This window comes from Biomphalaria glabrata, chromosome 9 (assembly GCF_947242115.1).
Source record: "Biomphalaria glabrata chromosome 9, xgBioGlab47.1, whole genome shotgun sequence".
Taxonomy (NCBI): domain Eukaryota; kingdom Metazoa; phylum Mollusca; class Gastropoda; family Planorbidae; genus Biomphalaria; species Biomphalaria glabrata.
In genome coordinates, this window is record NC_074719.1 from 26,286,759 (window position 1) to 26,303,967 (window position 17,209).

Sequence of the window (17,209 nt, forward strand, 5' to 3'; positions counted from 1 at the left end):
CATTTCAACTAAATCTAAATATATTTAAAGTTGTCATAATTAGAGTCTAGATAATGAGAAACATTGTGAAGCTCTAAATAGTAAAAAAAAATAATTTTTAAATGTTTTTCCTTATGTACCGGTATGCAAATATTTTCCAAAGAATTATTTCCCATTATACTTTTATTCCTTTTAAACCTACTAGTAAAAAAATCTTTATGACTCCAACTTTATTACAAATTCTGATGCAGCATTTATCCTACACTGACCATTATATTCTTAAAACTGTCAACTATACTCAATACAGAATGGAGATTTTAGAAAATTTCATATAGTTTTGAGGTTCACCATCATTCTAAATATTGAAAAATATGACACAATATAAGAAATATAAACTGATTCTTTTATAATACAAAATGTGTTGCAGCAGTAGCAGTTCCACATGGCCTCCAACAGAACATAGTTATATTTGTAATGTCTTGTCTTGCCAGCATATGCCCATCATGAGGCAAAGGCACTTTGATGGAAGTGTTCAAAGAGCATAAAATGCTTTCGGTAGAGAACCCAGGTCTCAGAGCCATACAAGAGTGTAGTGAGAACCACTGCTTTATAAACATTGATTTTTGTTGCTAGGTGAAGAGACCTATTCCGCCATACTCCTCAGTCTGAGGTTTCTTTGGACAGTGGCGCAACGTTGGACACCGTGCTGCAAGCATGCTGCTTAAGTAGGTAAAGTAAACGTAAAGGAGAAGGCCATTCACATAGATTTGTGGCTCTGGATTAGTTCCCATTGGGGACTTCTGAAGCATGACCTCGTTTTTTTAGGTTAATGGACAGACCAAACAAGCAGCAGCCTCAGCAAATTCATGGACGGCAAGTTGAAGCTCCTGTTCGGTGTGTGCAAGAAGGGCACAATTGTCCACAGAGCAGCTCAGAAGCAATCATCTCTTTAATATTTGTACAGGAGAGCAGGCGCTGTATATTAAATATGCTGCCATCGGTTAGGAACCTAATGTAAATGCCCTCATGCAGGTGTCAAATCATTTTATTTAGCATTGCTCCGAAGAATATTGCAAAGAGTGTCAGAGCAAGCACAAAACCCTACTTCACACAGGCTGCGGGACAAACATTTGAGACTCAAAGAAAGGCCATTATTGAACATAGACAAAAATGCGGGAAAATATGCATGTCCCAACTGGGTTTGTGTAGTCATGTGAAACACTGCACTCATCCTTAATCTTGGAATCGAAGACATTGCCATCATAAAAACAATTTTAGCAAGTTTTTTTTTTTTTAATTTTTATGAAGTTATTCCTCCTTGAACAAGTGGATGAAAATGTGTCCATAAGAAACAAACAAGGGATAACAAAATGAAGAGAACAAAAAATATGGAACAAATAGTTCAGCAAAGAAAGTATTTAGTACAGTATCAAAAGTCAAACAATGCATCTTCTAATTCAATTAAAGATCTTGAGAAGCTGAATCACTTTCATTAACATTGTGAACAGACACAAAAGAAGTCTTCGCCAGAGCTTACATTCTTGTAAAGATGTCTTGTGTGGCAAGCTGGGGTGAGTGACATTCCAGTAGGTCTACTGGCTTAGAGCTTTGGAAAATTTGCTTTTTGAAAGAAATACATTTATCAAAAAAAAACTAGAATAAGTCTAACGTATGTCACATATTCTCTTAAAAATCATTTCATTTTAAACTAATGATTGTATTGACAACTACAATAGGGTTAAGTATTTAAAAAATCACAATATGAAAGAAATCCAAACAGAAAGTGAACGAAATGGCTAATTAAAATGTAAAAAATAAATTTTATTACACACATTAAAAACTGAGTCATATAGAATTTACTTACCATCCAAAAATATAAGTTCCATTTTCTCCAAAAGAGATGCTATAAGTTTGCAGGTGGCTAGTTTTCTCTCTACAAGGGTTTCCTCATTGTCTACAGGACAGAAGCAGGTACATTTCACTGTATACATAGAGACACAAGCCTTACAAAGGCTGTGTCCACATCCTAATACTTTAGGACAATGATTCCCTTTTGAGGTGAAAGTGTTTTTACATCCTGGGCACTTAAGTGATAGGTATGCCTAGAAAAAAATAGCCATCAAAAATATATTTCTAGATAGTTAATGCTGAATGATTATTTTTATTTTCTTTATATTGTTAATTACAAGTAACTAAAAGTGAACTGACATCTCTAATTCTTCTCAATACATCCAATATTCTTTCGTGTTCAGCTCGTACATCTTGCAACTCCTCAGAAACTCTTGATAGTTCTTGCTCTGACAGAATAAATTCTTGCCCTACCAGTTCTTGCTCTGACAGAATAAATTCTTGCCCTACCAGTTCTTGCTCTGACATGTCTGGATCAATTTCAGAAACTGAAAACAGCACATTTTTTTTTAAATGAAGTTTTGTATGCAAAGTTAAGGCTGCAAAACATAAAAATAATTTTAATTTTTTTTTTAAGTGTCACATTACAATCAGTTATAAGATGTATTTTATTGGGTACATGGAGTAGTCTAGATTACTTTCTTTTAATGTTTCCAGTTCTGGATCTAAATCACCAACCTAGAATCTTTTAGACTCTTAGATTTATAAGTGGATGGAGCCACTTGCGGGGAGGGGACATACATAGGTTGCGTGGTTGCTGAGAGGTAAAGTGCTTGGCTTCCGAATCAAGGCGAGTCCTAGTTTACAATCTCAGTGAAGACTTGATGGTAAATATCTGTATTTTTAGGACACCCTGAGTCTACTCAACTTTAATGGATACTTGACATTAGTAAATTTCATAACTACTCTTACATTAGTTATTGAGAGCCAAGTTATCCCTCTTACAAAATGTCATCAGTTACATATAGGAGGGTTTAATTTTTTTTAAACCTGTTAATAGCAAGAACATGAACAGAAGAAAATGATACAAAGTTTCATGAACATTGGGAAAATAAATTCTTATTCTTGCGAATCTTTCTGGAAAACTAGCGTGCATTAATTGTTACTCACTTTACTGGTATAAAAGAAGATACAATCTTAGCAGACACATTATGAAACACCAAGTGGAAATAGAAGAAGTAATTGTCTGGATCTGAGTTGCAGAAAGAAATGGTGGACAAGAAAAAAGACAATATAAAAATAGGCAAAGTCTCTTAGTTTAGAAAAATTGTTAAAGTTTTGTAATGTTTGAAGCAGCCTACTAAATGGCTTTTGTCTTGGATCAAAAGAATGTGGATAAATGAAATTGTTTAACCGTGTCTTCAAATATTTGCAGTGATGTGAAACAGGGGATAAAAAGTATTGAAAGAAAGACTAATAAAATTTCTCAAGTCAACGAAGAACTTTCTCATGATGTATCCCAGCATCTAAAGAGCGTTGTTTAAGCATGTTCTTTTGTTTCATTAGTCTTGCATGAGTTTACTAATATTTATGATGTTGCCCAGTGTATAATTCTTATTAGAGAAATTGATGATAATTTCTAATTTGATAATCTTTGAAGAGCTTCTTGGCTTTGAAGAAAAAAAACTAATGGTCAGGCATATTTGAAGGTAAACTCATGTCTAAAATAATAAGCAATTAAATTTTAATTAACTCTTAAATGTAATAATGCATGTTAGTATTTAAAAGTGACACAGGCCTATAAACGTTTGATAGTTGTGGGATAACTAGAGACTATAAAGGGTGTGTTTCTGTAGTAGTGTTAAAACTTAGATTAAAAAAAAATCATTTCATATTATTATTGCTAAATTGAATCTGTAATATTCAAAATATTGTCAATTAAAGTTATTTTGAGTTTTTGTTCACAAAAGAAGTGTTTTTTTTCAAGTTATTTCTAGGGTAAAACTTCCCATCGAAGGTTCTAATTCTAATTCTAGATCGAGATCCATTCTCTAAATCTATATATATCTATATCTAGAATCTAAAGTAGCCTATTCTAAAGCTGTCTAGAGCCTACGAGAGTGTCAAATAAGACTCTAGAGGCATTGGAGCAACAGTCCAACTACCGAGCATCAACTAACTAAATCTTGATTTTTAATTAATGCTAAATTGTTTTGATCTAACAATAAAGGATAGACTTGTAGGCTACATAGACTATATTTCTACTTTGATATAGCCTACCCTGCACTAGATCTAGTAAATCTAGTACAAAAACTGATGCCAGTAGCGAGGTCTCTGGTAAAGTCTGCTCCAGATTACCTAGCGGCTATAACTATAAGTCCTAAGCAGAAGTCGTTAATTCTGTTAAGGATGGTGCGCCAGTTGGTGCGCACTTGCTATCCGTGCGCAACACAGGCACAATAAAAAAAAATCATTAAAACTGAAGAGACTCTAGATCTGATAGGCCTACATGTATGTTAACTCATAAGAAAGAGAACAAAGTGAAGTGAACAAAATTCAACAAATACATTCACATTTTTACATAGGCCTATAATCCTATATCTCGGTGAGAGCTAAAGAAACGAAGCGGCTTTAGACACGAGAACGAGATAAGACAGCTGCACTATTTGATAGCTTTAAAACAGGTTTATTCACATGCTTGAACTGTGGCAAACTAAAACTTGGTCGCTCCAGAATCACACCAGATTCTGCCCCGACTCAAGAAGCAACTAAAACCAGTGATTCACCTGGGCGCATCCATTGTCTTTTGAGATAGAAAGCGTCATATAATATTTATACTAGTAGTCTACTTTTTTTTTTTAACTTCCCGCCAGTCAAACGACCGGGAAGTTAAAAATCACAAAACAACAAACAAACACAAAGTCAGCGAGAGATGAAGAAATGCCTAGAAACGTAGAATTAGATCTAGAGCTAGTTGATAGGTGTTGACAGAAGGTGACCAGAGAGAGAGAGAGAGAGAGAGAAGCGGCTAAGTCGAGAGAGAAGCGGCTAAGTCGAGAGAGACAGACAGAAAGAGAAGCGGCTAAGCTACCAGAGAGAGAGAGAGAGAGAGATGCGGCCAATTTAAGCTACCAAAGAGAGAGAGAGAGAAGCTGCCAAGTTGACAAAATTAAAGCTTTTCGTTAGATCACACTGAAAGATTCCATCCTACTAGATGTTTGTGACTAGACTGACCTAGGAACACGCGCAGGACGTTATCATCTTCTTTTTTGAAGTTACTTATCTTATATAATACAGACGTTACGTCTGTATTTTATAAGCTAAGATAAGAAGATCTTGCAAGAATGAAAAGTTACAACAGGAAGTAGTCTATGTGAACTGTGGACCAAACCACGAGGAGATCTTCTGTAAGTCCTAGGTCATTAAAAACAACGTCAAGTAAGTCCTAGGTCATTTCATAAAAACCACAATCATGTACAAGCTATCTTCCCTTAATTGTATTTCTCTGTTGTTGTGGGTTACTTGTTTTATCAAAGCATTTTGTAAAACAAAAACAACACATTGAGGGAATTAAGCCAAGTTTAAAAATAATTGGAAATTATCTTTTTAGATTTAAATCTACTTCCATAAACCCTAAACTACATTCCAGCTATAAACTATTGCATTGTTCAGTGGAACAGTTGAATAAATTGTACATTGGCTACTTTTATATTCATTGGCCACCAAAGAGATGACAGAGTTAAATGTTTTGCTGCTTTAAAGTCTACAGATGGAGCCATTAAAAAAAAAGGGAATTTATAAAAATAAAAAAAGGGGGAACGACCTGCATTAAGCTCATGGCTCAAGCCTTCTCAAGCCAACACGGTAACCACTAAGCCAGTACAGAGCGTATAAACATGGAAGCTTGTAGCCTTATGTAATGTAGGTATTGTTTCCATAGTCTCGTCCAATTTTTCAGGCTTGTGTTCATTAAGACTCAGACGACGACTAATTCAGCTAATATACCACCACTTCAAGCAATTACTATTTCTTTCCATTGTTCGAGAAAACAAAATAATTTATTACCAATAGTTAAATAGCTAATTGGTTAATTTTTGTTTATTGATTCTTGTGTTATCAGGTAAAAGAAATAATTGTGCAAAATTTCAGCTTGATCTGAAATTGGAATTGGGTGTGGGAGAAATAACGTGTAGGCCTACACACGTTTTACCAGACAAACAGAGCGAGTTGATAATAAGCTTTGTAAAAAAAAAAGTAAAGCAATCTTTCAGACCTTAAGATTAATAGGCCTACGGCATGTGATGTAAAGGTGATCTTTTTCTATGGCTAACGGTTAACGACGGTGTCACGTGACCAGTACAGCCTTTACTTTCTCCTACTAGTGTAAGGTGTGTTCAAAAATCCCAAAATTAAACATGCCAGTCTTCACTGAGATTCAAACCCGAGACTCAGTTTGGAAGCCAAGCACTTTACCACTCCCCGTAGGTCAGTTTGGAAGCCAAGCACTTTACCACTCCCCGTAGGTCAGTTTGGAAGCCAAGCACTTTACCACTCCGCGTAGGAAGACATTACTAACTTTTAAAATGTCCTTTAATTTAAAATCGTTTTAAGTCCTTAAAACCTACATGGAAACTCTGGAACAGTGAAGAAAAGCTCAAAGAGATTGTCTAACTTTACACAGCCTGAGTACATGTCAATTCTTCAGGTCAGGAAAAGTCGAATTTAGGCAGCCAACCTTGATAATAAATGTAGAAGAAATCTTTTTTATTCTGTAGAAAGCTTCAGGTCATTTTTTTGTGTGTATGGACAGTTTTTATCATGTACTGACCATTAGATGCCACAGAATTATTACATCTAGAATAATCTGAAAAATATTTTAAGATCATAAATCAATCAATGTCTAATGACCGGCAAACACATTTTAAACTTGTTTTATTGTTTAGTTCTGCAAAGTACAATTGGATGAAAGTGTTTTTATTTTGAAAAACAATAACAAAATAAGGAGAAATACAAAAATGTGGAATGAATAGTTAAAGCATTGAAACAAAACTAGTCTGACAAGATTAACAGACATTCATAAATTCATGTCTAGGAAATATTTCACAAAACAAATTAGTCAGGAACAAGTCTGTGATAAAAAAAACATGAATAATGTCTGTATCTAAAGGCCTACATTTGGATAGGTGTAACTGACATTGTTCAGAGAGAGGTCATTAGAGCACATAGTTTATCACTAATTGATTGCTTGAGAAGAAAAAAAAAATGGTCTAGACTAAAATACTTTTTAATTTGTTTGTGTTGCACATAGTGACTCAGTATTAACCAAATCAATTATGTTTTACCTTAAAACAATTAACTTTTCTTTGACTTGTACTCTGATGTATTGAGTTGTTCACTCACAAGTTATTCTTTCTTTACTATTTGGGTAGTTACTAGTAGTAGTGTGAACTCTTGTGTTTATTGTATTTTCTATACAGTCGTTCAGCCCTGCATCGGTAAATCTTTGTTTTTGAGGGATATAATTGTAAAAAATTAAGTATAAACAAAATAACTTCTATTCTGTGGTCCTCCAACATTGAAAACTATCAGTGATAAGTGAAACAGGTTCAAAGTTGGAATAAAATAATGCAGCAAGAAAACCCTGCTCAAACTTGTAGTTACTAGATAATTTTATGAGAAAATTTACACATTTTGTAAAGATTTTTTTCTACAGGTCTCACCCATTGGGTTGCAGAAAGATGGATAAGGACTTGTCAAAATATGTAACCCTTTGTGTCCTAAAGCTTTACAGGAAAGATGGATACTATTTATTTCATCCAATCTATGTAGATTGATTCTTTGATAGAAATGTGGGTTTATCCCTATATAATTTAGTTTGACAAGGAAGATGTCAGACAAGGATTTTAAAAGTCTTGATAATTATTCACAAGTTGCTAGTATAAGTGACTATTTGGAACTGTCTGTCTGAGATTAAATTGATGGACAATAGCTGATCCTGGTATTTACTATTCTCAGATCATAAGTCTATTGGTCTAATAAAAAGTTGACCCTATGTGGACAATGGGCTCCTACCCATCATAGGTCCCCATGACATACTGCTAGAGACGCTGTTTTCAATTGCTTAGAACCTCAAATATGTTGCAATACCCTGGGTATTGGGTCTACAAATTATCAGTACCTTGAGCATGCTTTAAGGTCAGGATAGTGATTTCTAAAGTTTAAATAGCTTGAAATTTTACCACAGACCAACCAAATATCTAATACGTTTTTTTTTAGTATCAGCAAACCTGAATGTGCACAAACATTTCAAGAAAACAAAAAATGATATGTCACGTCATTCACTGCAAAAGTTATGTGCAATATTTATTTAGGGCAGAACTACAAAATACAGATTAGAAGCTAACAATGTTTGCTAGATTCTAGCATTAACATCCAGCAAACAACTTGAGATCCTACATAACACCTCAATGATTGGAACAATGAAACGTGTACTTTCCATTTCATCTCTTGCAGTTCTAACTAATACAAGCATTTACACTCATTTTCATAGGACAATAATAATATTTCAAATAGCTCCACCAGTATTGAAGAGTTGAAGTGTGAAATTAGGAATTTTCTAACAATAAATACAACAATTGTCAAGCACATATTTAATAGATGGATCATCATAAATTTATGAGTTAACACTGGATAAATAAATATAATTGTCTTAGTGACAGACAACAGTGGATTAATTAATAAAAGAAATGTCACAATTCAAAAATTTATAAAAAACAAACAAACAACAAAACAATATGAACAAACAAATATTTTGATTAAATATTAAAAAGTAAACCCTTACATTTGTTTATTACATTTCTTTTGATTATGTAATAAATGAAACAAATATAGGTGAAAGAAATATATTAATATACTATTATGTACATACATCAATTTGTTTTTCTCAAGTAGCACAGCATTTATTAGTATTTCTTGAGTAAGAAAGCTAACAACAATTATGAAATTTGGTCTGGGAAAAAAAAATCAAACACTAGTTTTAAAAAATGAAATTCTATGTAGAAAACAAAAATGCACATTTGAGGCGTTTTCATAAACTATTAATAACATTAATGCCAATGATATAAAACAATGTTATATATGTATATATAGGGGAATAAGTAGTACAGGATATTGCACAGACTTAGAAAGAAGCACTTTTTCTTTGTACACTGCTCTACACACTGTACACAGACTTGATATATACACAACAATATTCAATGTTAGTAGCACATACAAGAGTTTATGATGACAGAAAAAAGCCTAACCAAAACATACTGTTCTTATTTCACCTGAATAAAAAAAAACATTTTGTTCCATTAAATGTCCTTATGTTTATCAAGATAATGCATGATCCTTTTTTTTTTTTTAAAACAAAAATGGTACTGTAAAAGAAAAACACTCATCAAACTGCAGTACAGTGTAGTGTATCTCTCAGTGCAAGTTTTTGGGATAATTAAACTATCAGTAATTTAAATACAAATTAGTATAATTATCAATGCTTAAAAAAATTTGGTGCCAAATCTGTTTGGAATGACTATATTATCTTTAGTTAATATGACCAACCTTTTTTTTTTTCTTTGTTAATTTTACAAAAATGGTAAAGAAAAATCCCCAAGTTAAATACCAATTAATATAATTATTAATGTATTGAAACAAAATATTGTAATTTTGGTGTACCTAAATCAGCCAGGAAATGACTCTATTGTCTCTAATTAATAAAACCAAGAGGACATACTAAATGCATAGTATTTATTAAGATTCATTTTAGATGACACTTGTAATTTATAAGATAAGATATTATTATTTTAAAAGTAATAGATACTGTATTAACTTGCATTAGTTGTCAGCAATCTCATAATTAATGCAAAGTGCAGACTTTCAAATGATAAACTTTTAGAAGCTAAAAGAATCTAGCGCTGAAACCAATGTTGTCTTTCCAAGATTTACTTTCAAGTCAACAGATGCTAACAAAGTGAACCTACAGAATACAACAAAGAATAGAAAGAAGTGTTGCAGTTATTCTTAAACAACAAACAAAAGCTTGCTATCACATTGATTCACTGTCTTGCCATGAAAACAGATCATAACAATATAAATATCAGCAAAAACAAGAAAGTTGCGGTCATTCTTAAAATAATATTGGTCCCTGACTCAGACAAGAAGCCTCTTCTAGTCAGTGAATGGAGTTAGATGTAGAGTCAGTAGGGAGGGGAAGAGACTGTTTCCTAACAATCATTACAAGATCACACAAAATGACTAGTAAGATTATCATTCATGACAATTCTTTAATTTTCAATACTTTGACGAAACAGAAGTCTGGATAAGGATTCTCACTTCAACAGATCAACTCTCTACAACTGGCTTATTAAATAAATTATGGCTTTTATATAGCGCTACTTTCATGCTTATAGCATGCTCAGAGCGCTTTGGTTCAATCTCGTTTGTAGAACCAATGGGGGGAGAAGGTATCTAGGAGAAGGTTTTTCCGTGCTGCCTCAGTAAACACAACTATGCTCGAGTCGGGTGTCCAACCTCGAGCCCCCTTCGTATGTAGCCAAGCAAAGCCAAGTTCTAGCGCACTTAGCCTCTCGACCACGCTTCCCAGACAAAAGAAAGATTTGATAGCTACACTTAATTTAAATTTTCACAACCAATAAATCATATGAGTACCCTAAGAAGCTTTAAGAACTAAAAGAAATTTATATTTTAACTAAAAAAAAATAACATAAAAATTACTAAAAAAAAAAAAACAAGCTTATAATAAGTGTAAGTGTATCAATTAGTTTGGATCAGTCATGTATATGTATGATTGACCTAGACATAATAAACCTGTGTGATTAGAAATATTTTTACCAATTGATGAATTGTTTTTGTTTAGCATTTAGCGTTTTCAATGTGCTATGATTGTATCAGGAGTCTAGACCAGTTGTGAAAGGGGGAGAGAAGAAGAAGGTATCTCGATGAATGTTTACAAGATTGTTTTTTAAATGCATAAAAAAAATGTTCACTCAGGGCTCAAGACTAATTCAACTTATACCACCACATCTGTTAAGTATGATTTCTTTCCCTTGTTCTAGATACCAAACAAAATATTTGATTACCAAAAGTTAATTAAATAATTGGTTAATTTTTTTTATGATTCTTGTGTTATCAGGTAAAAGAAAAAATTTTGTAAAATTTCAGCTTAATCTGAGATCGCAGACAGACAGTTAGACAGAGTGAATTGATATAAGCTTTGTAATGATATAAAAACACTGAATCTTATCATTATTATTGATAATTAGAAAAAGGTTGAAATATTTGAGCTCAATGTTTTAATGATCTAGAAAAATAAATCAAAATATCCATGTTTCATGTAAGTGTGACAAGTTACTAGCTAGAGAAATACTTTTTCAAACATAATTCTCGTATAAAACTGGGACAAACTCTTGACAGACTGAAAGTCACATTTGAGTATTATGCTAGAGAATTTCCATTCAATAAAGTAAGTTAATAATCTCTGGTGTCAACAAAATAAAATACTTGAAAAAAAAAAGTGTAGGACTTTGAATGTATGAAGAGATTCCCCAATGAAATGATATTGTGTAAGTTTTTGTGCTGAGAAATGAATTCTGAGGGGATCAATAAGTACAGTTTGAATTCGTTTTGACACAAACAAAGCTGTCGTCAATGCTGAAGTGTTTAAATCATTTAGTAACATAGACAAAAAGAAAAAAAATTACGTTCATTCTAAACAAATAGATCATTCTCAACAGTTATAAATTATAAAAATAAAGTATACCCGACCTGCCTAATGTTACGTAAAATCTCTTAAAAAAAAAAAAAAAAAAAAAAAAAAATGAGAGCCAGTAGGCAAATGCCAATTTAGTCTGAGGCCTTACACATTTTGCTTTCTTTTTTTTCCTCTCTAAGCTAGCTTATGAGTGGTTATGGAGGTCACTCTAAGCTGTCCTATTGGGAAAAAAAATAAATAGAAAAGGTGGGCTGAAAATACTACCTCAGGAAGAAAGCACACTTTGCTGTGGGTGATATTTTAGTACCATTTTAGTACCATAAGTCAACTATTGATGGGTTCTTGATAGCTTACTAGTGGTACGTAGGTCACCAAGCCATTCTATGTGGAAAAAAATTAACAGAATATGTTGTGCGAAGACACTGTGCTGTGTGTGACATTTTGGTACCATAGGTCAACTATTTATTTGTTCTTGATAGCCTATTCTAACAATTAAAAGTCGAAGACAATAATAGCCTTCAAATGTTTTTCCTGTTCCTTAGAAATTTCAATTGAATCGAGAATGTTTAAGTACACAGTCATTGAAAATATTGCTCCATCAAATGCAAAATAACGTGTTCAAATTTTCAGAAAGGAATATACTAGAGAATGTTCTTATGTTAAAGCGAGACCAACATTTGAGTCAAATACTTATTGTGACATTTGTAATAGTCAGAAATTCATCATTAATAGACACTAAAACTAAAATAATGATTTGTCCAAACGTGTGAAAGAGACAAAGTCTATAAGTAGTTTAGTAAATCTGATTCCAAAACATTGTTAGATCTGAAGTTAGGCTAGAAGATCTAGCAGTAAACAATGAGCATTCCATTGTCATGTCTTGACAAACTGACAAATGCTTTTAAACTTATGACAGTGATGTGGCACAGATATTTCCATGTGGAAGATCTAAAGGAACTGCCATTGTTAAGGAGATAGCTGCAAAAAATACAACAACTCTTGCATCAAGAAAGCGGATGTTTCTTTTTACCACTTCATCAGATGGAAACAATAACAATAATAAACTATTTCCAATAGAGAGCTAAATCTTCTGTTAAAAAGGTGTGAGACACCTACAACAGGTGAGACAAAATTTACCCTAGCTGACAATGAGTTTAAAACTTAGTACCCAGGGAACATTGTATTTCTCTTGGTGCAGACAATGCTCCAGTAACGTCTGGAAAAGAGAAAGGAGTCTATGGTTATATCTTAAAAAAGAAAATCCCACTACTTTTTTTTCTGGTAGTGGCAGAAGACAAGCCTTATTACTATTTTTATTATGTCATCAGATATATATTGCAGCAGAACAAGGTGCATCAAGCATTCAGTGTTGAACAACTTTTGATCAATGTTTTGTATGATTTTAAAAGAAGCTGTGTTTGACAAAGCAATGTTAAACACATTCACAATTGGCATGAAATTACAAACTCAAAGCTTTGAAGCATGTCAGCACCAGGTGGCTGAGTATTAAGAGATGTTTACCAAGACTTTTGGAGAACTGGGAGCCTTTACTGGAGTTTTTGAAATATCAAGAAAAACATGCCAAATCTTTTTGTGAAAAGCAAAAGGCATAGAAAAGCAGATAACTTTGACAAATGTTCTCTTCACCTACTAGCAGTCTGATTTATTTTCTGGTTGAAGCTCTTCAACCATTGGATGACAACAACACTAAAATTGCAAAGTGCTTCTCCAATGATTCATGTTTTAAGAAGAAGGCTTGAAAAACTGATCAAATCCTTGCTCATTCGTTTTGCTAAACCATCTGCCATGTTGAACAAAGATGTACTGGAGGTTAATATTTCTGTTGCAACAAACATTTAAGACTCCACAGAAATTTACTTAGGTCAGTCAGCAAGTGACTTCAAGAAGAGAAAAGAAGAGGTTCACCTTAGGCAAGAAAGTCTGCAAGAATTTTTGGAAGCAGTCAAACAGTTTTATGTGACTTCTGTTAAGTATCAAACAAATAAGCTGCCACTTCAACTGAGCTTTTGAAACATGCTGAAATTGTAGATACATCCTTACATAATGTAGCTGATGGGAAAACTTCAGCAAGTGATTACTTTGCTGATAAATTTCCTTTCATAGTGCCAGAGAATGCAGCTAACATGACTGATATCAGTGACAGTGTAAGAGAAAGAAAAGATTCAGCATGGTCAGCTAGAGCAGGATTAAAAGAAAATAATGAGAAAATATTTACATTTCTGACACAAACCATGATGTCAGTTCTGACTATTCCTCATTCATCTGCTCACTTTGAATGCATTTTCTCAATTGTGAGAAAAATGAAGACTGATGCCAGAAGTAGCCTCAGTAATGACACTTTGGAAGCATTGCTTATAGCCAAATCAAGACCAGAAAATAATGCATTGGACAGAAAGTATACTGATGTTGAGAGATTTGAAAACAGTCTCTAAGAAATCTCTCCAAAAAGATGATTAGAGACTATACAAACTAGAATTGTAAAGACTTAAAATTGATCTGGATGTGTGTCACAAGCTTGCTTACAATAAATTTTATCACAGAATTAATTATTATTTATTAATTGCATGCTAATTATCTCCCCTTTCTAGCTGAATCTGCAAACTTCCTGTTTTGCAGACTTCTTGCTGGATCCGAATGATTGATTCCTCCCTACTCTATATCTGAACTTGTAGTAGCCCTCCTGGCTCAATACAACGAAATCCATTTCCTGCTATTCCTGTTAAATCAACCCTTAACTCTGTGACTGGAGGAAGGAACCTTGGCACCAGTGAACATTGAGTACTAATTTCTATATCTGAAGTCTATTCTCAGCACCTGCAGCCTGCATCAACGTTGATGTTGCCCCACCCTCTGCTGTGTCACTCCCACTTTGAGGTCACATAACAGTGGCTGGCTATTTGTAACTCAACTGTAGTATTTTGGTTGTAGCTGGCACCTCCCAAGTTGCTGCTTGCGCTAGCAGACTAAAACAGTCTACAGCACCAAGGCAGATGGATAAACTTTTGAGACAATGACCAAATCCAGGAGCCTAAGAGCTAAGTCATACAAACAATAGAGCATTTACAAATTTATTGTCAGCAGTCAATATGATGATTTAACCATATCATTTATCTTTACTTATAGATATGTTACTTTAGAATGCATAATTATAATCCTCATCTTAGTAATCCCTCTCACTTTTATCTTTAATTACATTAAAATTTTAATCTTGTTAATGAAAGGGATTCTCTTCTCTATGGTATGCTACCTGTGTGTTGTGTTTCTCCTCCAGTAATGCACGCTGGTCTGTGGCGGCGTTAAAAAACCACAAGACCTAATGTCACCAAAACTAAATTATATTAATAATTGATTTTAATTACACACATGCCCAGGCCTTTTCCAGCAGCGCATGACAAAAAAGAAAGTATACTGATGTTGAGTTGAGAGATTTGAAAAGTCTCTAGGAAATCTCTCCAAAAAGAGGATTAGAGAATAAATAAAATATAATTGTAAATACTTAAAATTGATCTGGATGTGAAAATTGTAGGCCTATATAAATATAAGCATTTTTTATAATAATTATAATATTCCAGTTTATACTGTTAAAAATAATTTGTTGGCACATGTTGCATATTGAGATACCAAAATACCCATTTTGACTGTGTGTTACACATTTGGACTTTTTTAGGTAGGCAGGTCTGGTATAACCCTGAGGTATATAAATAGTGTAGCATTCAGTTTTCTGTTTGTTAGCATCACGAATGGAAATAGTTGTCAAATCTGATATTTATCTAAAAAACGTTAACTGCTGAGAGCTTGAGATTTGAAGAGAGACCAAGAAATTAGGACAACACTGCACTCTTTACAAATGTACATTTAAGAAAAGAACAAGAACAGCCATGAAGCAGATTTGAGACTCCATGCAAGAGAGCTGTGTTTGTTATGAAAGAAGCTCAGCAAGATGTACCCCACAGTGACATTGACACAGGAACATTTTGAACTCACTAAAATTATGCCCAGTTAAAACAACAAAGCCAATAATACATGTAGACTAGTAGATTCCCATACACTGCTTCCTAGTTCAGTAGCTCACAAACTTAGAAGGTCTCCTAAGTAGCTCAAAGACTTGAACAGAATGCCCTTACCCCCTTGGGTCAGTTGCTGACCAACTCCATAAAGAATACTCAACAATCCAAAGTTCTCAAAGAGATGTTTGATAGTTTCAACAGCACAGTGGTCATCTATCTCTTCATTCACCAACAGATCAAGTGTTTAACAATGACATCGTTTGTATTTTCATGTGTCCACAGTCCAACTCCATGAATACCAAGACTAAAGAGATAAAACTGACTCTAATCCTTTGGGTCCTTCTTTGTGGAGGCCACGTCCCTGATGGAACTAAGAGTCTTTTGGAACCAGGTGTTCTTGTTGGCAGTAATCTCTGTGACAGCAGCATTCAGCTGATGGGTCAGGTCCTGAGTCTTACATTCTGACTCTACTAAAGCTAGTTTAGTTTGAGCTAACTCCAGCTCTAGCTCACGGATCTGAATTTAAAAAAGAAAAGATAATGTATAAAAGAATGTAAAGTATTTCTATGCTAGAAATTCAGAGGCAACAGAATTAAGGAATTTTACATTTTACTGCTGAAATCTGATATGAAGAGACAAATATGCCAACACTAAGCAGCCGCAAATTAGTCAGTTTTTATGGTTACCTGCTGCTTGTGGTATCCAGAGTAATTTAAAACTGACAAATGGCTTGCTAGAATAGATGCAACTTTTTCAGAGCTTAATTATAAATCTTAGGATAACTGTATACTTTCCGTTTGGGCTTTACAAGAAAGTTTATGTCATTTGAACTCATTTCTATCTCTCTACAAAAAAAAAAAGGATCTTCAGTACATTGTACAAGGTGGGCTGGGGATGGTAGGGTAACCTGGGTAATCAGATACAAAGCAAAAACCAGTCAGCCACTCTATATAGATAGTTATTATTAAGAAAACATTTTCATAAACAAATTGGATGAGTAGAATAGACAACATTTAGATGATGGATGGACCATGAGAAAGAATATTTCCCAGTAAGAAAAAAAAATCTAATTCATCCAATTTATATACATCTTAATTAACAGTGAAATAGAGCCTCAGTTTTACAAAAGTTGCAAAACCAATTTTGGTGTTAAATTATTAACAAAACATATTAACATTGTATAAAAAAATGAAATTGAAATAGAATACTAAAATAAAATAAACAAGATTACAAAGAGAGTTTGTGTTACACAAACTCAGAGGCGGCCCCCGTCGAAGTTGGATCCCTGTCGGATCTGCATATTCGCAAATAATATTCAAGAGGTGATTTAATTTTGATGTAAAATGTTTTACACGTTTCGGATGTTCCTTCAGAGTTGAAGATAATTACTTCCTAGTCCAAACCTCCCGCAGGACGACGAGGGATGGGAGCGGGCAGGGTTTGAACCCTGGGCCATCCATAAATCTGAACGACAGTCCAGCGCGCAAACCGCACGACCAGGCAGCCATCCGATGGTCAAAAGTAATAATGTTTCAAAGATTCATTTGCCGTAAATTTAAATTTAATAAAAAAATAGTAGATT

The 17,209-nt window shown here is 33.7% G+C and overlaps 2 protein-coding genes across 9 annotated transcripts in view; both read right to left on the reverse strand.

The window, feature by feature from the left end:
* Positions 1–1,368: 1,368 nt before the first annotated feature.
* On the reverse strand, positions 1,369–5,186 carry LOC106061769 (zinc-binding protein A33-like). 3 transcript variants are annotated; one of them, XM_056041443.1, is made up of 4 exons: positions 5,062–5,186; positions 2,188–2,375; positions 1,844–2,081; positions 1,369–1,599 (listed from the first exon to the last, which is right to left on the reverse strand). In XM_056041443.1, the coding sequence occupies exons 2-4, from the start codon at positions 2,353–2,355 to the stop codon at positions 1,580–1,582; spliced, it is 426 nt and encodes a 141-aa protein (XP_055897418.1). In that variant the 5' UTR covers positions 2,356–2,375; positions 5,062–5,186; the 3' UTR covers positions 1,369–1,579. The 3 variants fall into 3 exon arrangements, with proteins under 3 accessions (XP_055897418.1, XP_055897417.1, XP_055897419.1); XM_056041442.1 differs by lacking the exon at positions 5,062–5,186 and adding an exon at positions 4,108–4,243; XM_056041444.1 differs by lacking the exon at positions 5,062–5,186 and adding an exon at positions 2,998–3,061.
* Positions 5,187–8,156: 2,970 nt separating this feature from the next.
* LOC106080093 (rab GTPase-activating protein 1-like) overlaps positions 8,157–17,209 on the reverse strand; it is a 49,515-nt gene continuing 40,462 nt past the window's right edge. For 5 of the 6 annotated variants that reach the window (XM_056039818.1, XM_056039817.1, XM_056039813.1 and 2 more), the window contains one exon: positions 8,157–16,143. In XM_056039818.1, the coding sequence (XP_055895793.1) occupies positions 15,952–16,143 (192 nt within the window). In that variant the 3' untranslated portion in view covers positions 8,157–15,951. The remainder of the gene's footprint in view (positions 16,144–17,209) is intronic. The other variant, XR_008779596.1, reaches the window with a different exon arrangement.